Below are 16080 nucleotides of genomic sequence, written 5' to 3'. Positions count from 1 at the left end.
TACTCTTTTTTTTTTCCCTCCTATTATTTGGCAAAGTACCAAAGATTGGCTGAAAGTGGTGCTCTGCAAGAACACATTGCTATGCTGTTTGCCTGCTTTTGTCTTCTATAATCAATATAATTTGCTCCCAAATCTGCTTTGTTCAGTAAACTGTAAACAAAGGTCAGGCATTTCTAAATAAGAGGATGAGGTTATATGCTGCTTTTTGGCACCACAAGCTCCTCTAAGAGGGTAATTCTGTGATTCTGTGGTAAGATCTGACACCTGATTACATAGCTAAGGATGGTATTTCTGAAACTATACCCATGACTGTCCAAATGGCAAAACTGTTGTTCTGTCTTTTGCAAGAGCACCAAACTGCAGAGCTTATCCTACCACCTCTTCCACTGGAAACAAACACTGTTGCGTAGTGACACCCATGCTGTGTGCTGGTGCAGAAAGGGCTAATTTACTTCATGCTGGATGTTATGGTGGTTTCTAACTTCTTATCACTAATAATGTTGTTGCTAGTGCTGGAGATAGGAGTTCAAGAAGATTTTAGCCTAATTTGAGACTTTCAGAGGCAGTAGAGGCCTGTCCCGTAGCTTTCTAGACTTTGGCTTGAAACTAAGTCCAGCACTGGCTGACAGTCCCCATCCTAACAGATTGTCTTTGTTAAGTTATTTAACTCCAGCATAATCTTTGCATGAATAGAATTTCTTGTGTGTCTTATAGAGTAACCTTTTCTATCATTAGTATCTGCCGTAATTTTTTCCTTTGGGAAGTGATTCATGTCATCTTGCAGATAGGAAAGACATAAAGCATTATTCTGCAATCGCACAAGAAACCCTATTCATTCGTAGTTTATATTGTGAAGGGGTTATATCCTCAGGGTTGGAGTTGGTTTCGTGGCAGCAGTCCTAATTACAGAATCTTTCTACAGTGTATCTGAACCGGGGGCTGTGCTAGAGCCACAACTGGAATGAAATAGCGGGCTTAAAAGAATGAAGTATGAATGTTTCTTGACACATTCAGTCTTTCCATTGTTGCTATTCATAAATAGTAGGTTTTAGTCACCAACCAAAAGTCACAGCAAAAGCCCATTCAAGCTAAGCTTGAGACCAGGTTCCCAGATCTGATAACAGGAGTGCTCTTCTCCTAGGTTTTGTCTTGACGAGGTTTGCATGCTGGATCATGTTTGATGGATCACTGTAAAATGAAGCTGCAAGCTGAGCATGTGCTACCTTGGTCAAGCCAGTGGAGAAATGAGAAAGAGTTTCTACTCTGCATCTGTGTGCATTTGTGCTGCCTATACAATTTTCTTTTTTTTTTGTGGTCTTGCATAGGTGGAGTCAAGTACTCCAGCACCTTGAATAACCTTAGCTTGCTTTTGCAGACAGTATTAAGGCAAGTAGTAAATAATCACTGAGAAGACATTAGTTAATCAGGTTGAAAAGAGGATATCAGGTTTTTGATATTGATTCTTTGGTTACTTCTTTCCCTGACACAGCAGTAAAAGGTGCTGACAACAGAGGCAGAGGCAGCAATCTTGTGTTAGCCTTGACAAGTTTGTGTCTGGATTATGTCGATTCCTGAGTGCGATAGTACCAGGGAAATACAGACAAATTGGAAAGAGATTAGAGAATGCAGCAAACATGGCTGGAGGGCCTGCCTTATACTAAGGCAGAAAGGGCTGACTGTTTGTAACGTGGCTGAGCAATGGTTTAGGGCGTAAGCACCTAAAATTATGTGGGAAGCGTGAAGTGGAGATGGTGGAAGAGCGTTGTTATTTGACATAGCTGAAAATACAAAGCTGAACTAAAACGGAGTCAGTTTAGGTTGGGAATCTAGGAGACCTTTTCACCGAAGAACTCCTTGTGGGATCATCTTACAGACACAAAAAGCTTCATTGTTTGAAGGTGGCTTAAAGGATCGGAGAAACTGACAGTCCCAGAGGAAGGGGTACATGTGTAGGGAGGAAATTACCCTTGGAGTGATACAGGAGAAGGAGACAGTGAGTCTAATATGTTATTTCTCTAATTAAGAAATAACTTAGTCAAGATGTAATTATTTCCCAAATTAGGTATAAACCCAGACTATTCTTTGCTGGTAAAAAGAAGACCAGTCTCCCCTTGCTGTGTATGACAGAGGGTGGAAGGAGCTCTGAGAAAGAAAGTCCCATGCTTTTTCAGAAGCAGTATTAATCCTTTATCAAATCTGCTGTCCTGAAGACCTCTACTTCCTCCAAATATTATCTAACGTTTATTTCAGGAAATGGCAGAAAGTTTGTTTGTGGTTGGTGGAGGCTCAGAAAAGGCAAAGCAGCAGACTTCTTACCCTGGATGTGTTAGAAGGTGGTCTCAGGGAGTCTGTGATCACTAGACTTTTTGGAGGCATAAAAGCATGGGTTTTCCTGTCTGAACAGAGCCCGTTAAGTCCTGTAAGATGTTGGGGAGCCAATAGTACTTTTTAACTGTGGCTCTGATTCAGCAGAGCGCTTAGCACACCTGATAGCAAAGCCTCAGTCAGTGACTGGAGGGTGTGGAGTCTTATTACCCAGCTTTATGCAGGATGGTGTAAGCACCCCGGGCTTTAAAAAACGGTTCTGTTTACGCCCTTTATCCGCTGGCACCCTGACTCACTGCTGTGGCTGGGGCACACCTCATACCTCTGATCATCCCTCGGGAAGGCCCTCCCGTGCCTGTGGGGCTTTGGGGCAGCGCCAGTGGGTGTAGAGGGGAGCGGTACAGGACAGGCACAGAAGTGTACCGTCAAGCTGGCCCTGGTACAACATGCAACTTGGCCTGCGGTGTTTGATAGGCAGGTGGCAGCCTGTTACAGATACCAGCGTGGTGGTTGGAGCAGTTAAGTCTTCATCTTGAATGCAATCATTTCAATGCTTTATATGATCCGAAGAACAAATTGGGAAGGTTTCTCTACAGCGTGCAATTCTACCTAATTGCAATAAGCAGACATGGCACATGACAAATTCCATTGAATCCTCTTAAATCAGTGCTTCTCAATTTCAGATTAAGGCTTTAAAATACGTAAAATGTGAATGTTCAGCAGTCTTGTGCTATCCCCAGTCCTTGATTACAACAGCACCAAACTCTAAGGTACTTCCCTTTTGTGTGACACATTTGTACGGGCGTACGAGGTTAAGATAGGTGGGATGTAACATGCATGGAGGGCGGTCCTTTCATCAGATGCAGGTCTGGCCTTTCATACAGTGCTAGATATTTACATTTGGAAACAAAAGAAACCCATGCTGCAGTGTGACTTAGCTGTGATTTAATCATGATTGATGAGATGGATTTCTGTTTGTACACTAATAGAGGGTGCTCAGAATTTCACTGGGGTGTTTTAATTTGATTATTGAAGTATTCAAGAAAGATGAAGCAATGTCTAAAATTTAAAACCCTTAAATCTGGGATTTCCTATCTTTTCATAACAAAGTTAAGCATCCTTTGTTTTTTTTTCTGGTGCAGTTCTGACCATGATGATAGGAAACACAGATGGAAATGGCTATTCGAAGTGTAAAACACTCAATTCCTAGTTTTCACAGGCTTAACCTTTATACAAATGTTACTTTCTGCTCTTGATGTCTACACCAGCGGACTTATTTAATAAAATATGCTTCTATTTATGGGTTGTAAGAGAATGAAAAACAGTTATTCCTCCTTAAAATACTTTACCATGGTCCCAGAGACCTTGGTGAAGGGCTGATGGAAGCCAATGTGGCCTTTACTAAAGGCCATGCATTCTTAGAGGCATTCATCTACTTTGCTCCAGGCTGTTTGCAGCTTTTTATAATCCAGAGATCTTGGAAATCCTGAAAGTGCTTTTCTCTGCTGCTCTTTGCCTTATCTTTACAGTCTTGGAAAATGAAAGTCAGAAATTCACAATATGATCAAAGTCTTTGGCTCCATTAGAATTAAAGGTAATATTTTGTTCAGTCTGGGGAGGCAAAAAAGCCTGTCTTGAAAAAAAATTGAGTGGTTAAAATAGAGCTGTTAAAATGGCAACACACAGCCTGTGTATAAATATAGGCTAGCTCCTCAGCAGTGTTCTTATATGGTAGATCTGAGTGAAGGAAAAATATCAGCCTACTCTTATTCTGTACGAGCCTGCGTGTTGGTTGTTACAATCTGGTGCCATATGTTTGGTAGTAGATAAGGCTGCATATTGCATGGAAATTATAATAACTCTCACCTTTTTTCTGTTGCAGGGACCTGCCTTACCCGTGTGAGAGGGGAATCTCACAAGCATACTGTGGATTTTTTGTCTGTACATGCTGCTTGATTATCTATCTCTGACCCACCCAAAAAGAGAGAAGGGTCGAACAAGAATCATTGTCTTGTCACTTCTGCTAAAGAACTGGCTGAATTTTATGATACCTGCTGGAGAAGCTACCTGGACCACTAGAAATGGAACAGCTCGTGCTGCATCTCTGATCAGCAAAGCTTTCTGCACGGAGTACAAGAATCAAGTTGCCTTAAGTTAAACCGTATGCAAGTTGCACTAATTGTTGTAACTGTACTGCTGATACCACTCCAAACTTCACCAGGGCTTTCCAAGGCAGTAGTTTCTCATGTAGTTTTAATGTTTTCAACTGACATTTGAATGTTTTTATTAAATCTGGCGTGGCTGTGAAAAGTGTGTGTGGGGTGAGCTTTGTCCTGTTAAGTTCATGGTGAATTTTGAAGCCTCACTTCCAAGTGTCATCCGTGCTATGGCAGCAACCTACAGGCTTATGGTCACTTCTGTGAACTGCTACAGCAGCGTGGTGGTAGACCAGCACTTCCAGCACACCGTGCATTACTGCACAGGGACTTGCCAAGTGTTTAAGCAAGGAGTTACATGCATAGTTGCCCACCACAGTGTCTGCGCAGAGCTCAGTGTCCAAGATGCCAACCTAGACCATAAAATTCCCGTTCCTGAAAATGGACTTGCCTTGCCTGGAAATGAGGACTATCACCAAATCCTCCCAAATAATCCAAGAATGAAAAAGGGCTCTTCAGTGCAAGCCTCCAGCAGTTTAAAAGACATTACCGGTGAGGCGATAAACCTTGCCAGTGGTAAAATAAAGGAGTTCTCCTTTGAAAAGCTCAAAAACTCTTCCAGTCATGTGGCTCATAGAAAGGGAAGGAAAGTTCGATCAGAATCATTCAGCAGACGATCATTTGATTTTGACTTGATTTATGGGCACTTCAACAATGATGAGAACTGCCCTCCATGTGGCCTTTTGCAGAGTCCCTCACCTGTGGAGAAATGGCAGGAGAGCAATGATGTTCCGGAAGTCACCATGAATCCCATGGTTCCCTTCTCCCCTCATTCCTTCTCTGAAGAAAACTTCATTACCCAGATTTTGGAAAAACACAAGCTAGATGGTTCTTCTGGTGGAGATATTAAGGTGTGCTTAGACATCTTGCTCAAGTGCTCAGAGGATTTGAAAAAGTGCACAGATATAATAAAACATTGCATCAAAAAGAAGTCTGCAGACAGCGTTAGTGGAGGGAACAGCAACGATCCCCTGGCTAATTCGGAAATGATATATATGAATCTGATGACAAGATTTTCTTCATACCTGAAAAAGCTACCCTTTGAGCTCAAGCCACCAGGGCACAAGGAAGCTAGTGACTTGGCAGAACTAGTGAACTGTTTCCATGGCTTGCAGCAAACTCCCTTTCCCCCAGTATTTGGAGATGAGCAGCCACCTAGGTATGAAGATATTATTCAGCTGCCGTCCTCAAGTGCAGTTCCTCTCAGACTACCAGGTGATCGGTGTGAGGTGACAGGCACCTCTCAGTCCATCCAAACAAGTACTGTGAGCTTTACCTCAAACTCCCTTCACAGCGTCCCACAGGAGAAGAGTGTGAGAGCTGTGAAAGATGCTTGTGCCCTACCTCAGTTACCAGCCACAAGCCCTTCTGACTGCACATCTTCCACTGAGGCTCTGTACATTGAGGAGGAGTCTGATGGGGAAAGAACATTAGGGAAAATAAAGAGGGTAGAGCAGAAAGGGGGCTGGAAGAGTTTAGAGCACAGCTACCAGCTAGCTGGTTGTTCAGATCTAACTGCCAACGCTAAAGCAGAACGTGCCAGAGTGGGAGATGTTGAGCTCTCCCACACTTCTGAGAAAATTACTCCTTTAAAACCAGTTTCAGATTCTGTATTGCGTGGTTCCCAAGCGGATGTCTCCAAGGGAGAACAGATGCGCAGTAAGATAGACAGGGATGAGATAGACAAACTGCTGCTGGACTTGGAGTGCTTCTCTCAGAAAATGGAGAGTACTTTGAGGGAACCCTCTCTAAAGGAGAGTGAACCTGCCTGTTTGCAGGTGTTAGGCTGGCAGGGTAGACAGGTACTACCTCTGGCTCTTGAACCCAAAAGTAAACCTGTTGACCCCACTTCTCCTCTGTCAAAAATCATGGAAACAAATGGTCATAAAATAGAAGACGATGACAAAGCCCTTTTACTGCGTATCCTGGAAAGCATTGAGGGCTTTGCCCAGGAACTGGTGGAATTCCAGACAGGCAAGGGAAGCTTGTCCAAGGAGAGGGAAGTGATGCAGATTCTTCAGGAAACTTTAACAACTCCTTCACAGTCCCTCCTTGCAGGGCAAAAAAGCTGTGCTGGGGCTGCCTCCAGGGACACTGTTCCAGCTTCAATTCAGCAGGCCCCAGAAGTGATTAAGGTAAGAGAACCAAACCTTTGATGGGATAATGAGTAAAACAAACATGGGAAAATGTTGGGGGGGGAAAAAAATTACATCTGCTAAGTGATTCATTGTGTTTTGGATGCTGCAGTGTGGAATAACGTGCTCAAGCTGGCAGAAATGTAGCATTTATTTAAATACAAACAAAAAAAAGGAAATGAAAACCCCTAAGCAAACAAAATATGCCCTGACGTGCAGTTTCACCTTTGAGCTTGTTCCTTTCCTGCTGGTGCTCCTGTAGGCTGTTTGCTTGTGGTTTAAATGGGTCCTATATAACAGAGGGTAGAAACAATTTTTCAGCTAACTACTTTATTCCTGGGAGTGGGTATTGGACTGCCTCTCGGCAGTTCAATGAGAACTGAATGATCCACCTCTCCCTTTCCCATCTCCAAGCAGAATCCAACAGCATTTGTTGTCCTCCTCATCACTAGTTCCTAAAGAGGGAGATCCTTCATGGCACAAAGGTCAGAATCTAGGAAGATTTAATTTTCTTTTCCCTGTCCCCAGTGTCACAGAGTTATTGTGGAGTCTGCATTGCTTGTATCTCTCAAATAAGGAGTAGATTTTCCCGGGAAAAAGGGTCTTGATGGGAGCCTGCTTTAGAGGGAAGCCAAGGCTGCCTGTCCAGCCCTCAGTACTTTTCATTTGACAACAAGTGCCAAATTTTCAAGACAACTTGGTGCCAAACTTCCAAGTATGGAGAGGGCTTCAGTTTCCAAAATCCACCTTCCAAGTAGGCACTTAAAAAGTGTCCAGGTTATAAGTCCACTTTCACAGCTCCTTCCAGTTGGAGCATGATGTACATGTCTTCAAAACTCTCCTGAAAATATGGGTATTTGGTGCAGTTTTGAAAGGGGGTGGGTGGGGTGTGTCTGACCCTCAATGACAGTGCTGAGATCTTTTTAGACTAGGCTCTCCCAAGTGTTTCTGATGTTTCTCTGGGTATCTTTGCTTACAGAAAGTGGTCAGCATAACCTTGTCTGATATCTCCAGCAAGGGAAAGAGTCTTTTTCCTCAAAGAGTGTAGAATTAAGCAGCTCTAAAGTGATCTCTTATAATAGCTGTTCTTGCCATGTATATTAATGTACAAAATTTTCTAACTTGTGAATTGGAAACAAAAATGTGTTTGATAAAGTGTAACACTGACTTTGTGGCAGTTTTTCTATAATACTTGAAAACTGGATGCATCTACACTGTCAAATACCTTATCAGTCTGGTCCCTTACCAGCTTCTGTTTCCCTGATCGCCCACCTAGCCTGGGTGTTACTCTGCTCCCAGCCTGCCTTCTATGGACATATAACGTGCACCCGTTCTACAAGAGCTCTTCTCTTCCATGCAGCAGCACGACTCTTGCTTTGTGTAGATGTGTAGAATCAAAGTTCATGAGAGAGAATAACTGTGTTGGGGTCCCAGAGGAGCTGGAGGGGGCCTGGGCTGAGCACTGCACAGCGTGGATGCAGCTGGTACCTTTCAGAGGGAGTTAGCCCTTAGCAGAGTGGGCAAAAGTCATCTGAGCTTCTGGCTCGACACTTATTCTGAGGTTTGCTGTCATTTATAGTACAGCTGTGGCCACACACCATGCCCTCTCTAGGTATAGCAGCTAGGGGAATACATCCACGTGCCTGGATAACTCTGGATCTGGCTGGAGCTCCATGTGGATTCTGGTTCAGTGTTGCATGTGTGTGCCTCTGAATAATATGTAAAGTATTTGTTATATTTTTCTTAGGGCTCATAAAGCTGTTATCAAATAGTTGTGTGCACACACAAAAACCCCAGAGATCTAATCCTGATGAAAACACAGTGCAGCTTTCGTTTATGAAGATTGTGACGGTTTTAATATCCCTCAAATCCTGAGCAATGAAAAAGGAAAGGGAGAGCCACTTCAGACTGGCCTGTTTGCTGGCTCAGTTGGCCTGTCTGTGTTGAAATCTGTGCTAACTTATATTGGCAACAGACTTTCCCATTATCATAAAACCAATTATGATTCTCTGCAGAGAACAATAGAATTACTTGCCTCTTCATTTTCAAAACCAAAATATTTAGAAACTAGGAAATGGATACTCAAGAAGTCCATCAATTTTACAGCGCACATAATGAGTGCATCACGCTTCTTTCAGGCAGGCCAGGAAGCATTGCACACTTTTAGACTGTCCAGCATTTCCCATTCTGAGATGCAGTTTTCCATTGCTTATCTCTCAACTTCCAACTATTTGTTTTAAAATTTCCTGTTCTGTGTGCCTCTCTCAAGCTGCTTTTTAATGTGTTGTTTTTGAAATAAATAGTTCAGTGAAAACAGTTCAGTTGTCTGTTAGAGGCTAGCAGAAAAACCCAAATATTTATCTATATTTTTGTCTCTAGATTAAAGAGCAACAAGGAGTGAAGCCTGGGTGGTCTGGCAGGTGTGAGGGAAATGGGGGAAACCAGAACCAGTGAGCAGTGAAGAAGGGGGAGATGGGGCTGTTGGGACTTTCTGACTTGATCTGCAGAAGTGCTGAGTGTCAGGGTTTGTTTTGTTGGTTTTTTTTTTAAGGTAAGGGTTGCTACCTTTTGAGTAAAACATTCGTATGCAAAGCCCTTGGAAAAGTCAGTGCTGCACGTTTTTGACCTTAACCTCTGAGCCCTTGGTCTACCACCTGTATAGGAGGGCTAATTTGACAATGTATTTAAATTCAGTTAACACTTGGTACTCTAGTGAAAGTATCCTAGAAAAGTTTGTAAGAAAGTTACTCATTCCGTTTTCAGAATCACGTTTGAGTAGTGTAGGGCTCTGCTCCAAGTCCTGCTCGTGCATTTCATTTTAAGAGCTGTTAGATAAAATTTGTGAATCATTTGGGAGCAGAGAGCAGGACCAGGGTTTGATACAAAGAAAGGCCTCTTATTTGGTCCTTCATCTGTTGAGTATCTCCTCTGAAAAGGATTACTCATAGTGTAGTGAGCCAGAAGGAGCAGTCCTGCTTCCCATTTCTCTCTCCCTCATGCCTCTACTTCCTACTGCATGTTTTTGAATCTTTCTTTATACTGACTATGGTGCTTGCATACAAGATAAAAATTTTTAGTTAGGTTTGTTTTCTGCCAGATTAGTAAATGGAATTGCTCACACTGAGGTCAGATGGGTGATACAACCATTTCTGGACAGGGACTGTGGATCTGGGAGCAGAGGGTTTACAGTTTGCAGGGTTGGTTAATAGTTTCAGACCACCCTGTCCAACCACATTGTATCTCAGATGGTAGAGCCCCAAGTCAAGTATCCAGAGGTCATTCCCTGCTGCCACGTGTTTCCTCTGGGCTGGCTCTGGGTAGCATCTATCTAATCCTACCTTGCCCGAATGACTGATTTTAGTGGGTATTTACTGGGTATTATTGGGAGTCTCAGAAGCGTTCCTAACTCAGTAGGCTCTAAAACATTGTCCTGAGGCTGCACGCCTTGCTTTGATGTATCAAAATGTCCCTGTTGCATGCTTAAGCAGGTGGCCTGAAGATGGCTCTGAGTGGAATTAAAAGTGTTTCATCATAAGAAGTTAAGGTTGACCTGGCAACTTTGTAATTCTGCCCCTTCAAAATGCTACTTCAGAATCCTGTGTGCTTCTTCATTCTGCAAATTTAATGATACACTTATGAAGGATCTTGTGTGGGGCAATTAACTGTAAAAAGTGTCTTCTATAACACCGTAGTGACTTTAACTTTGTCATGAAATAATCAATCACATTTTTCTCAAAATGCATCCAAAATATAATGGAAAACTTTTTCTGGAAAATCAGCTTTCATTGACATATATTACAAATTGTTTTGATCAGATATTGATAATATCTGTCAGTTAACCTATACATACAGTCTGCAGTCTTTTCAAACATCAATTATTCATTATTTCTAAACTCAAATAGTAAAATGGGCACTTTTTTTTCTGTTTGGTAATAGTGAAATAAATGAAATAGTGAGTGAATCTTAAAGTATCTCAGAATCAAAGGTGACAGAGGAAAAAAAATAAATCCGATGAAATTAAAGAATTAAAAGAACTGATACCAAACACTTGGGGACTTGTTCATGGCACATGGGCACCTTTTTTAATCAGGGCAGATACAGTCTCTGCTTGTGTGAAGTGGATTTATCTTGAAGTAGGCATCTAAATGTAGATGGTGAAACAAAGCCTGGTGGCACACGTTGAGGTTTTCAGCCTCATTGACTCTAAAACCAAGAAAAAGTCACGCTGTTGCTGGAGAAGTTCAATCTGTTTTGAAAGCAGCTGAAGCTGGTGCCCTTCTCAGCTGTACAGAGTGCATTGACTTGTTGCAGCCAGGTTTTGCGGTACAGCTAAGTCCTGTGATGATTAAATCATCTGAAACTTTTAGGACTAAGACTCCAGCTCTAGGCACAGGTGAGATTCTGTGTTCTGATGGCTAACGAAGGCAATCTGACGCCCTGTTAGATTTGAGATCTCTCACCTTCATGCTTTAAACTGGGTCTCTTATAGCAAAGAGGAATTTCTAAATTTCACTGCAGTTTGTGCAGTTGATCTGTAGGCTGTTGATACCAAGTTTTTCTGCTGTGGATTTTATCCAGCTCACTTGTTGAAACTGTTGATACAAGATCCTCTTACTGTCAGTTTCTCATAGTACTGTATATTTATTTATTTATACCCACCTTGTGTGTTTTGAGCATACGAAGTACCATGCTCGGAACCTGCTATAGTGCAAAAAATTGGAATTCAGACACCACAAGCCTTGACTCCAGATTACTTGTATTTTTCCAGGTTATCAGTGCAAAAAACCCCAAACTTCCGGGCTCTTTTGTGGCTGGTTAATTTGTGAATGAAAAGTATGTGGGTGGGTTTTTTTTTAAAGTACCAGCTAGTGGCTGCTAGATTAGTGTGTGTCTTTCATGCCTGCATCTTTTAAAGCCCAGTGTAGCTGGGCTGGATGCAGCTGTAGGTATGAGAGATCTTTGGACTACATTTCCTCTGCAGCCCGTAAGAGGAGTGGCAGTCAGTGAGCAGGGTGAGAGTTCAGTTAGAGATGAAGTAAGTACACTTGCCACGGGTCATTTAAAATGAATCACCTTCTGCCATGCTGCTATATGAGGACTCCTAGTACAGTGAAGCCTTGTGGGCTCTTAAGGCATTGCATTAATGTTTAGAAAGAATTGTCAGAGTAAGGAAAACAAAATTTATTCCGAAACTGTTGCATGTGGAACTGTGTATGCTTCACTTACTGGCAATTCCAGTTAAAACGTTCCTGCCTGGCTTTTTCTTTTTTGGGACTCCTTTTCTCATTCCCATCCTCATCCTGCCACTCTGTTAGACTTCATTTTCAGGGCACATGGTAAAGTGGGCTGATGACATTGTAATAACCTTGTGATTCTTTGAACTTGTAGCCCTGAATGCACATCTGGACTTCAGAGCTTTTTCAGTTCCCAGGTTACCCAGTTCAGACATAGCTGTAGTGACCTAAAGGGACCACAACTATGCTACATTCTACATTCTTGTTCAAATCTCCTTTCATAAAGAACTGGATTCCACAGCCCAGGTTGTGGGACCATGGCCTGATGATTGAGAAGCAACAGGAGAGAAAATAAACTTGGGGGTTTTGATATGGATTTATGAAAACATTAAAAAAATTCCTTTTGTGAATGTCAGCTGGAGGTCTGTCTCCTTTAGTAAATACCCTATTTAACTGCACGAGAGCAAATCTCTGATGGTAAGAACATCGTTTGGGATAGGCTGTTTCTGTGTCTATCTGTAGTTCAGTCACATTGAGTGATGCTGTATTTGAATTAACTTTGGGCCTTCTACAGGAAACCAGCAGAAGGACATAAGAGGTCCAATAAAAGCTTTCTGTTGGTGAGGCTCAGTGAGACCTTTTCATTTCAAATGCAATATCTTGAGAAAAGCAAGCCCTACTAGCCAGAAACCAGACGTAGTTCTATGTTACTAAGCTTACAAAGTAAACTGGCAAAGTAGCTAGGACTTTTAAAGCCAAGTAGGGAAAGCAGGCCACGGGACTAGGTGCTTGTTCATCTTGTGGAGTAAGAACTGGATTTAGGCTTTTGTTCAGCACCATTGTCATGATAGGAGAGGGAGAAAACACTTCGCCTAGGCAAAGTCTGAGCAAGGGTTTGAAATCTACTTGCTCAAGGTTGTGCAGAGAAAGAGTAGACTATTGTCCACTGAGAATTGCTTTCCCTTGTGAGAGCTAAGGGAAAAGTGAATAAAAAGAATGATGTGTTTTGGTGTCTTTGTGAAACCATTTTCTTAAGAACTGCTTTAGAATGCCTGAGCTTATTATCCAAGATCATCCTTATGTGCTTGCTTGGTGTTAAAGAAACTAGATGATTTGCTCTTTCCGAGCAAGAAGGAAAAATTGATGTTTTTGGAAAATTGCAGGCTTTGATCTAGAGTGGGTACTAATGCTGATCGTCTGCTTCATCATCTCAGAAGCAAGGACCTCAGACCGCTAGCATCATACACACATGGGCCTTGGCTGGGAGCATGTGGTTTAACTCTAGCTGGGTCTCGTGCAAGGTTGTACCTCAGGCTTCAGCACTGAAGCACATAAAGTAAGAACTATTGGGGAAGATGGTATATTTAGCCACCTCTGCAGCGCATCTAATTTTAGCAGTCTTGGTAGTGGGTGCTTCCTTTCCCATATTACCCCTGGCCTATTACAAGCCAAGGACAGATTGTCTGTCATGTAGCCAGCAGGGAAATAGATTCTGTTGTAGATCATGTTTCTCAATTAAAGTATTACAAGAAGGCAGAAGATCCTGGTGGTGCTGAAAGATACTTTGAATATCAGTTAAAAAGGGAGGTCTGGCTTCAGGAGTAAGATAAAATCTCTAGATGTTGTCCTTGTGAAGAGAGAGAAGACATAGTATGTTGAAGCCATTTGCCATTTTTTGCCTGTAAAAGTCAAAACCAAGAAAGCAACGTACTGGTCTTGACGTGGTCTCCTGCAGAGTCCCTGTGCCCCTTCTGGAAAGGGCAATATCTGCTTAGGAGCTGCCCAGGATGATGATCAAGGAGAGTTCTCTGCGGAGGGACCCAGACTTAGGAGGGGAGCTAGCTTTCCTTGCGAAGGGCTGTGACTTTGTTCTTCCATCTCGATTCAAGAGGAGGCTGAAGTCATTCCAGCAGGCCCAGGTTTGAATGCTTGGCGTTTTTTTCTTTTTCTGTTGCTTTGTATTTTTTATTGGATCAGAGAATCAAACTGTGTCCCCTCTAGGCGTGTCTATTTGCAGAAAGTTATTTGCAGCTAGATACCAGCAGGTTTAAAAATAAACCTTCCGGGCTTAGATTGCAGAGTTAAAATGTCTTTGTAAACAAGGGGAAAAAATTAACAGCAAGGGCAGTGATTTAATAGGGGGAGGTGGTGTAAGACTATTAAATCTTTTCTGTGTTTTTTGTAAGAAAAACCCTGTGTATGTCACTGCTCTGAATGTTTCTTGTTGCATGTGGAACAACCACAACATTCTGCTGTATTTAGTGGGCTGTGCTCTCTACTGTACAAATTTGTGCACAGACCAGCCTACCTGGCTTTGGTATTTGTGATTTTACCATCACAAGGTGCTTCTTTGTGCTGTTTCCTCCTGTCTCTGTGGCTGAAGGAGATAATAGAATCATTTAGGTTGGAAAAGACCCTTCAGATCATGGAGATGTAGCCAAAGAAGTGGAAATTGTACCACTGCTACGTTTCTTGGCAAATCCCAGCTGCTATACTCACTTTGAGACAACTGGCAAAAGGTTGGAGTAATTTATGCTGGGACACCAAACGAGCATACAGCCACCCCAGATTTACAGCGGGTCACAGTATTCTGAAATCAGCCCATCTTGAGCTTCATCTATATTTAAATAATCAGTGACTTCGTGAGGAAGTTAAAAAGTTGAAATTATGAGTGATGCAGCTGTTCCCTAAGAAACAGCTTTTAAAATCTCTCCAGAGTATATTGTAAATGCATATATCCATATATGCATTTTGTTTTCATGATTTCTGGTGGCAGGTTAAAGTACATATACGAGGTTAATCTCTGGAACATATTTTTTCACTCCCTAGAGGAGAATTGCATGAAGTAATGTGTAGTAATAGCTTGGGCGGGGACTGTGAGCAATTTAGAAGAGACTAACAAGACCCACGCAACACAGCGAAGTTCACTCTCCAGAGTTAGTGTGATCACCTAAGGACATAATCAGGGTATGGTTTGCAGGGAGAGATAAGATCTCCTGGTAGAGCAGCTGGAAAAACTGACAAGCCTTTGGTACATGAGCCCTCTGCCTGGTCTGAAGTAGGAGCAGCGACCTTCACTGCTAAATGCGTTGAGCATAACTGCTGTGGGGCTGCAGATCCAAGGCAAGTGAACTAATGCAGTGGGCAATTGCAGCTGAAAGCAGACGGTCTTACTTCCTCTTCTTTCTTCCAGTACTTCTTCCCTCTTGCTACCTCCTCACCGTGTGTCACCTCTGTCTTGCACTGAGCCCCACAGGCCTTTCTGTGAGCTGGCTTAACTCATAACACAGTAGAATATCATCCAGCAACAAAGTGAAGTCTGTTTTCTGCCTTTCCAAGTGGGTTAAATCGGTTCACAGAGGGGTCTGACAAGCTCTGGAGCTGGCACTTGGTATGCAGTGACAGCGTACGTTTTGGGGGTGGAGGGCAGAGATGGGAGTTCTCCCAGTTGGCAGCAGTGAGGTGTTAAATTTTGTGCCTTGTGGGGCTATAACTTGTGGCTTGGGCGTGTTAGTGTGAGATGACCTGAGAGTAGAGGTAACTGGGCTAAGTGCAGCAAAAGTGCTAGCAGGAGGAAAGGTAGTGAGGCAGTGACAGGGAGCAGAGAGATGAGTGATAGGTAGGTTGTGGAACACGTAGATGTTGGCCAGAAAGGCAAGGGAGGAGAGGGTTTTTTGTAAAACGTGTATCTCTGTAAGAGCTATAAATTTCAGTTCTTGTGCTCATCTTTTGCAGGACTTTTTATGAAGGATCAGAGACCCTCCCACAGCAGTGTTGGTAGGGAGGTCTCCAGTCCAGCATCTCACTTAATAGGAAGACTGTTCCTAAAACTAGGTCACATCAGAGCTGTCTTTGAGTCTGGAAAACTCCCCAAGGATAAGGATTCTTCCCACACCCTTCTGGTGACCTCTTGCAGGCTGTACTGCCCTCAGTTAAATTCATCCTCCTACTGTCCAGCCTCACCCTCCCAAGCTGCAGTTTATGGCTGTTGCCACTTTTACACAAGGTACCACTACAGAGTTTGGCTCCACCACTCTGTAACTGCTCTTCGAATAGCTGTAGGCTGTGATTAGCGTGTCCCTTAGCTTCCTCTGCCTGGCTAAACAGGCCCAGCCCCTCAGTCTCTCCTGCCCCATCTTTCTGATTTGCCTTCTGTAGATCTCTGTCCAG

The 16080-nt window shown here is 42.8% G+C and overlaps 1 protein-coding gene across 3 annotated transcripts in view; it reads left to right on the top strand.

Annotated features, from left to right (window-relative positions):
- PPP2R3A (protein phosphatase 2 regulatory subunit B''alpha) overlaps nucleotides 1-16080 on the top strand; it is a 61094-nt gene that overhangs the window by 8646 nt on the left and 36368 nt on the right. For 2 of the 3 annotated variants that reach the window (XR_011049887.1, XM_068420995.1), the window contains exon 2: nucleotides 4208-6676. Coding sequence is in view for 2 of the 3 variants with exons in the window: in XM_068420995.1 (XP_068277096.1) it covers nucleotides 4670-6676 (2007 nt within the window). In the remaining variant the exon portion in view is untranslated. Of the gene's footprint in view, nucleotides 1-4207; nucleotides 6677-13420; nucleotides 13830-16080 lie in introns of those variants that run through there. The other variant, XM_068420996.1, reaches the window with a different exon arrangement.

Source organism: Nyctibius grandis, chromosome 32, assembly GCF_013368605.1.
Source record: "Nyctibius grandis isolate bNycGra1 chromosome 32, bNycGra1.pri, whole genome shotgun sequence".
In the NCBI taxonomy this organism is placed as follows: domain Eukaryota; kingdom Metazoa; phylum Chordata; class Aves; order Nyctibiiformes; family Nyctibiidae; genus Nyctibius; species Nyctibius grandis.
The sequence above is the reverse complement of the archived record's forward strand: the minus strand, read 5'-3'. Positions and strand labels throughout refer to the sequence as shown.